This window comes from Terrapene carolina, unplaced genomic scaffold (assembly GCF_002925995.2).
Source record: "Terrapene carolina triunguis isolate 2854851 unplaced genomic scaffold, T_m_triunguis-2.0 Scaffold34864, whole genome shotgun sequence".
NCBI lineage: Eukaryota > Metazoa > Chordata > Testudines > Emydidae > Terrapene > Terrapene triunguis.
In genome coordinates this window covers 1-7,062 of record NW_020699215.1, presented here as the reverse complement: position 1 = coordinate 7,062, position 7,062 = coordinate 1, and the positions used below count along the sequence as shown (strand labels likewise).

The window sequence follows — 7,062 nt, the reverse complement described above, 5'->3', positions numbered from 1 at the left end:
GTTGGCGTCGGCCCCAGTGCATCATGGGAGCGGTAGCAGGGGTGATGGGGCGCGGGGGGAGTTGGCGTCGGCCCCAGTGCATCTTGGGAGCGGTAGCGGGGCTGTCCTGGTGCATGCTGGGGAAGGCTGGCGGCGTTGGCCGCTGTTGCTGACTGGCAGAGTTGCAGGGCAGTGCGGGATTGGCTGGCGCACCCCAGGGGCATTATGGGATGGCGGTATCTCGGCTGAGATTGGCTGGGGGCCAGGTGTAATGAAGGCCGGCAGTGCCCATGGCGAGTGTCAGTTGACCTAGGCCTGGGGCATTGTGGGTAGAGCAGGTGCATTGTGGGATTGGCAGGGTCCCTTGCACCCCAGGCGCCCTGGGGCATTCTGGACTCTCGCCAGCAAGGCTGCCTTGTGGGAGAAGGTGGGGGCTGCCCCAGTGCATTGTGGGTGCTGGTGAAAGGCTTCCCCGGGGGATTGTGGGTACTTTCCGGGGGGCGGGGGGAGGAGCTGAGCAGCCCCCTGGAGTCACGGCTCTGTCTTCCCTTGGGCAGGACCCACAGTGCCTGCGACCGGACCCGAGGCAGCGCCGGGGGCTCGCCCCGGAACAGCCCCCCCACGAGTCTCCCTGTCCTGCTCCCAGTTCTGCCCCCCGCCATGCTCGTCCTGCCCCCCGCCCTCACCGAGGAGGAGGAGGCCCTGCAGAAGAAGTTCGCTAAGCTGAAGAAGAAGGTCAGAGCCCGTAACCCCCCCCTCGGCAGGCGGGATACTGGGCTAGATGGGCCCAGGGGGCGGGGCTGGGCTGGGGTGGGGAGGGAGGCGGATGCGGGGCAGGGGGGAGGGGAATGCGGGGCGGGGGGGAGGGGAATGCGGGGCCGGGGAAGGGGGGAGGAGAATGCGAGGCGGGGCGAAGGGGGAACTGCCCCACGACTGACTCTCTTCCGTTTCGACCCCCAGAAAAAGGCTCTTCTGGCTCTAAAGAAGCAACAGAGTTCGACCAGCCAAGCCAGCCAGGGAGGCATTAAACGCTGTGAGCCCGGATGCCTGGGTTCTCCCCAGCTCTAGGAGGGGGTGGGGGCTTTGGTTCAGAGTGGGGTTGCGGGGTGGCAGCTGGGAGCCAGGACTCCTGGGTTCTCTCCCGGCTCTGGGAGGGGAGTTGGGGCTGGTGGTTACAGCGCGGAGCACAGACGCCTGGGTTCTCTCCCTAGCAGTGGGAAGTGAGTGGGGGCTGGTGGTTACAGCGGGAGGCTGGTGTCACGGACTCACAGGTCGGGCCCACTCTTGGCCCCGTGCGGTCCGTGGGGGGGGTGCCCCTTTCAGTGAGACAGCCCTTCTCGGGGGTCCCCTCTCTCCCGGGGTCAGGCCCCTCCACCTCCCGGAGCCGCACCTCTCTGAGCCTTAGCACGTCTGTCTCTGCCGTGGGCCCCCTCAGGGAGTCCACTCGCTCTGGACCCCCCGGGGTCTCCACCCCCCGAAGGAGTTGATGCCCCCCCCCCGTTCTCTAGCCTGGAGCGACTCTCAGCCAGTGTAACACAGGAGGGTTATTGAGAGTTGAACGCAGCACAGGAAACTCTCAGGGCCTCAGGCCTGGCCTCCCTCAGCCCAGCACATCCCAGTCTCCCTGCATCCAGGTGGGCTCTGCCTGCTCCCCCTCTCCAGCCCTGAGCCCCCCTGCTTCCCAGCTGGGCATCCGAGATCCCCGGCCCCCCCTCTGTCCATTGTCTTCTCTCCAGGGAAACAGGGTTGTAAACTGGGGCCTCCTCTCCTGCTTCTCCCTCTGGCTGGAACCGGCTGGTTAGGTCACTGGGTCCTCACTCTGCAGCCCATTGTCCGCCCACTGGCCAGAACCGGCTGCACCTCCTGAGCTGGGCCTCCGGGACGGGGTCTCAGGTCACCAGTCACTGGGGTATCCATCCTCCAGGCCATTGGCTGGGGTCCCAAGTTCCCTCTCCGGTCCTCTGTAACCACAAACTCCCTCTCCCCTCCCCTCGTTAAACCAGTAACACCCAGGGACACTGAGTCACACCCCCTCCGCATGCAAACCATTGGAACCCCACCGAAAACAAGGAAACCCCCCCACTTTGTCACAGCTGGGAGCCCAGATGCCTGGGTTCTCTCCCAGCTCTGGGAGGGGAGTGGGGACTAGTGGTTGCAGCGGGGAGCCCGGACGCCTGGGTTCTAGCCCTGCCCCTCCCCCCAGCCATCTCGGACCAGCCGGTGGTGGACACGGCCACGGCCACGGAGCAGGCCAAGATGCTGGTGAAGACGGGAGCCATCAGCGCCATCAAGGCGGAGAACAAGAACTGCGGGTTCAAGCGCTCGCGGACGCTGGAGGGGAAGCTGAAGGTGAGCGGGGGAGGGGTGGGGGGTGCCATGGGGCCGAGAACCCCCCCGGACCCCTCTTCACTCTGTGTCTCCCCCTAGGACCCTGAGAAGGGACCAGCCCCCACCTTCCAGCCCTTCCAGCGCAGCCTGTCAGCCGACGACGAATGCCAGGAGGTACCTGGACGCCTGGGTTCTCTGGGAGGGCAGTGGGGGCTGGTGGGTTAGAGCAGGAGGGGCTGGGAGCCAGGACTCCTGGGTTCTCTCGCCGGCTCTGGGAGGGGAGTGGGGTGTGGTGGGTTAGAGCAGCGGGGGCTGGGAGCCAGGACTCCTGGGTTCTCTCCCTGGCTCTGGGAGGGGAGTTGGGGCTGGTGGGTTAGAGCAGGGGGGGCTCGGAGTCAGGACTCCTGGGTTCTCTCCCTGGCTCTGGGAGGGGCGTTGTGAACAGTTGGGGCAGGGGGTGAAGGGGAGGATTTGGCATGCTGAGCTGCGGCCCGGACACCGGAGTTCCCAGCCCGTGAGGTGGGCTGCGCTCAGAGGGGATGACGATGTCTTCTGTTTGCTCCAGTCCCGGCGCCCCCAGCGGAAATCCCTCTATGAGAGGTGAGTGAACATGAGACCCTCCCATAACCGCCCCTCGCACCCCTCTGTAACTGCCCCAAACACCCCTCCTGTAACTGCCCTGCGCGCTCCTCCTGTAACCGCCGCAGGCCCCCTCTGTAACTGCCCTAAACTCCCCTCCCGTAACTGCCCCTTGCACCCCTCTGTAACTGCCCTAAACTCCCTGTCACGGAGTGTGGGGGGACACAGGGCCCTGCACCCCCGGCTTCCTGCGATTCACCATGACTCTCAGCCAGCCAGTAAAGCAGAAGGTTCATTTAGACGACAGGAATACAGTCCAAGACAAGTCCTGCAGGCACAGACAACAGGATCCCCCCCAGTTAGGTCCATCTTGGGGTCCCAGGGCCCCACAGCCCCCTTGGGAGGCCAGAGCCCCGTCTGCTCCCCAGCCAGCTCCCCAGCCAGCTCCTGAAACTCTCCCTTCAGCGACCCCTCCCACAGCCTTTGTTCAGTTTCCCGGGCAAAGGTGTCACCTGGCCTCTAACCCCTTCCTGGGTTCTCATGTTACATGCTCAGGTATCTTCCCTCAAGGCCAGTCTCCCATCCCCCAATGCAGACCGTCCTAGCCAACCTCCCCTGCCTTCCCAGCCACACTCCCCACTCAGCATTCAAAGACCACAGTAAGAACAATCCCAGTTCGTCACACCCCCCTCCCGTAACTGCCCCTCGCACCCCTCTGTAACTGCCCTAAACTCCCCTCCCATAACCGCCCCGGGCCCCCCAGTGCCCCTCCCGTAACTGCCCCAAACTCCCCTCCCGTAACCACCCCGGGGTCCTGAGCGCTGCCCCATAACCGCCCCTCGCGTGACCGCCCCATGCGCCCCCCCGCCGTATTGGCCTGGCCGGGGCAGCTCCCCAGCGACTCTGCCATAACCCCAGCGTGCGATCCCGCCCCGCCGCAGCTTCGTGAGCTCCAGTGAGCGCCTGCGGGACCCCGAGAAGGAGCCGGAGGATGAGCGGGACCCCGAGAAGGAGCCGGAGCGCGGCGAGGGGCTGCGCACCTTCGAATGGGACTACGACCGGGAGCGCAGCCGGGAGCGGAGCCGGGAGAGGGACCGCGAGAGGGACCGTGACCGTGAACGGGACGGCAGCTTCCGCCGTACGCCACCGCGGGGGCTGGGCACCAGGGTTCTCTCCCCGGCTCTGGGAGGGGAGTGGGGGCTGGTGGGTTAGAGCTGGGGGGGCTGGGAGCCAGGACTCCTGGGTTCTCTCCCCGGCTCTGGGAGGGGAGTGGGGTCTGGTGGTTGGAGCGGGGGGGCTGGGAGCCTGGACTCCTGGGTTCTGTTCTCCCCGGTGGCTCTGACCCCGTCTTCCGCAGGGTCGGACTCGTTCCCGGACCGACGCGCCCCGCGCAAGGGGAACACGGTTTACGTGTACGGCACCGACATGACCCAGAGCCTGCTGCGCGGAGCCTTCTCCCCCTTCGGCACCATCATCGACCTCTCCATGGACAACCCTCGCAAGTGAGGCCGGGGCCAGGGGTGGAGCTAAAGCAGAGGGGCCTGTGTTGGGAGGTGGGCGTGGTTAGGTCAGGTGGGTGGGACTGGGATGAATTAGGGGGGTGGCTAAATCACAGAGGGGCTAAAGGAGGGATGGGCGGGGCTGGAAATAATAGGGAGGAATTAAAGGGGGCGGGGCTGAGGAGGGGGGGGGGGCCAGTGACAACCTTTTCACATCTTGCCCCCCAGCTGCGCCTTCGTCACGTATGAGAAGATGGAGTCAGCGGATCAGGCCATCACTGAGGTATGGCCCCCCGGCCTGGAAATGCAGCTGGCTCTGGTGCGGGGTTGGGGGCTAGTTATCCAGGGACCCCTCGCCCAGCGCTGGGGTGCGGCTGGCTCTGGGGCGGGGCGGGGGGCTGGTTACCTGGGGAGCCCTTGCCCGGCCTGGAAACGCGGCTGGCTCCGGGGCGGGGCGGTTACCCGGGGACCCCTCGCCCGGTGCTGGGGTGCAGCTGGCTCTGGGGTGGGGGGCTGGTTACCCGGGGACCCCTCGCCCAGTGCTGGGGTGCAGCTGGCTCTGGGGTGGGGCGGCGGGCTGGTTACCTGGGGACCCCTTGCCCGGTGCTGTGGGTTCGGCCGGGGCACAGAGGGGCTGGGGTCAGAGCCGTGTCCCCTTCTCCCCACAGCTCAACGGGGCCGTGGTAGAGGATGTGCAGCTGAAAGTCAGCATCGCCCGCAAACAGCCCATGCTGGACGCGGCCACCGGGAAATCCGTCTGGGGATCGCTAGGTAAGGGGCAGGCTGCCCGGACGCCTGGGTTCTCTCCTTGCTCGGGGTTGGGGAGGAGGGTGTGTTAGGTTAGAGCAGGGGAGGCTGGGAGCCAGGACTCCTGGGTTCTCTCCGCGGCTCTGGGAGAGGAGTGGGGCCTAGTGGTTAGAGCAGGGGGGGCTGGGAGCCAGGACTCCTGGGTTCTCTCCTGGCTCTGGGAGGGGTGTTGGGGCTAGTGGGGGGGAGCTAGGATGCCTGGGTTCTATCCCGGCGGGGGCAGGGGGGGGGCCTGTCTCTCCAGCCGACACTAATCCCCCCCTCATCCCTCCCCCAGCCGTGAAGAACAGCGCGAAGGGCTCCCACCGGGACAGGCGCTCGCAGGTGGTCTACAACGAGGACCTGTTCTGAGCCCGCCGGGGGGGGGGGGGGGGGGGGGGGGGCGCCGCCGTTTCACGGGCCGGGGCGGGGGGGGGGGGGGGGGGGTTCGTTAGCACCTTAATAAACCCTCTGAAACTGCACCCACCTGAGTCTGCCTGTGCCCCGCCCCCTAGCATCGCCCCCTAGCGCTGCCCCCTGCCCCGCCCCCTAGCGCTGCCCCCTAGCTCTCCCTGCCTGGCTCCCTGCTGTCACCCGCCCCGCCCCCTGCAGCACAGCCCCTAGCGCTGCCCTGGGGAGCCCTGACTGCCCGGGCAGAGCCCCCTGGTGCCCCCGCCCCTCTCCCTGCAGTACAGCCCCTAGCGCCGCCCTGGGGCCATTGGGAGCCCTGACTACCCGGGCAGAGCTCCCTGCTGCCACCCGCCCCGCTCCCTGCAGCACAGCCCCTAGCGCCGCCCTGGGGAGCCCTGACTGCCCGGGGAGAGCCCCCTGGTGCCCCCACCCCGCTCCCTGCAGTACAGCCCCTAGCGCCGCCCTGGGGCAATGGGGAGCCCTGACTGCCCGGGGAGAGCCCCCCGCCCCCCAGGCCAGTCTAGCCCTCCAGTCATGAGACGAGTTCTCTGTTTTCACGAGCCTCACAGCCGCACCATGCAGCAGGGCTGGGAAGCGAACCTTTATTTACAGGGCGGTGGGGGGGACTCCTGTGCGGGGGGGCCTGGGGGCAGGTTGGGGTCCCCCCGGCCCCCCTCAGATGAAGCCCAGCCCCTCCTCGGCCAGCTTCTCCCGCAGCCAGGGCAGCACGGTGAAGAGGTTGAGGTGGAAGTCGCGGGCGTGGGCCGGGGCCTTGCGCTTGGGCGGCTTGCAGACGTCGAACACGCCCCAGCTGATCACGCCCACCTGGGGGAGAAAGGGGGGTCAGGGGCCAGCTCCCCCCACTGGCAGAAGGCAAGGACGGAGAAGGGGGAGCCTGTCCCCTCTAGGGGGCGCCGGCTCCCATCCGGCCCCAGGGCAGGTACGGGGTGGGCAGCACTCACCTGGATGTAGCGTTTGCCCTTGGGGATGATGAGGGGTCCCCCGGAGTCGCCTGGGGGAAGAAGAAGAAGGTTAGAGGGAGATGGCGGGGGCAGTTCCAGTGGGGAGCAGGGAGGTCGTGGGGGAAGCTGGGGGATCCCTGCTGCTGGCTGGGGGGTAACAGTTGATCCTGGGGGGATCCTGCCCGGGGGGCGGCTGGGGGAGATTCAGGGGCCAAGGGCTGCGGGAACCTGGGGGGCTGTGAGGATCTGGGGGCCCCAGGGGGATCCCAGCGGGGGGGGGGGGGCGGGGGGGGGTTGGGGGGCCGGGGGGGGCGGTGGGAACCCGGGGGGGCAGCGCTCACCCTTGCAGGTGTTGGGGTCCACGACGGGGTCGATCCCCCCGGTGCAGAGGAATCGGGGTGTCACCACCTGACTCACGTCCGTCACATTGACGTAAATCGGGGCCTTCTTCGCGTCGGCCTCGCAGGCTGATTTCTGGGGGCAGAGGGAGGCTCAGCACCACGCCCCCCCCGACCCCC

The 7,062-nt window shown here is 67.7% G+C and overlaps 1 protein-coding gene across 2 annotated transcripts in view; it reads left to right on the top strand.

The window, feature by feature from the left end:
• Positions 1–5,653, top strand: part of NELFE (negative elongation factor complex member E) — a 6,245-nt gene extending 592 nt beyond the window's left edge. Inside the window, exons 2-12 of one of the 2 annotated variants that reach the window (XM_026646311.2) lie at positions 537–714; positions 940–1,012; positions 2,183–2,328; positions 2,407–2,481; positions 2,873–2,907; positions 3,828–4,024; positions 4,244–4,388; positions 4,614–4,668; positions 5,054–5,156; positions 5,470–5,549; positions 5,604–5,653. In XM_026646311.2, coding sequence (XP_026502096.1) covers positions 640–714; positions 940–1,012; positions 2,183–2,328; positions 2,407–2,481; positions 2,873–2,907; positions 3,828–4,024; positions 4,244–4,388; positions 4,614–4,668; positions 5,054–5,156; positions 5,470–5,543 — 978 coding nt within the window. In that variant the 5' untranslated portion in view covers positions 537–639 and the 3' untranslated portion in view covers positions 5,544–5,549; positions 5,604–5,653. Of the gene's footprint in view, positions 1–536; positions 715–939; positions 1,013–2,182; positions 2,329–2,406; positions 2,482–2,872; positions 2,908–3,827; positions 4,025–4,243; positions 4,389–4,613; positions 4,669–5,053; positions 5,157–5,469; positions 5,560–5,603 lie in introns of those variants that run through there. The other variant, XM_026646309.2, reaches the window with a different exon arrangement.
• The last annotated feature ends 1,409 nt before the right edge of the window (positions 5,654–7,062 follow it).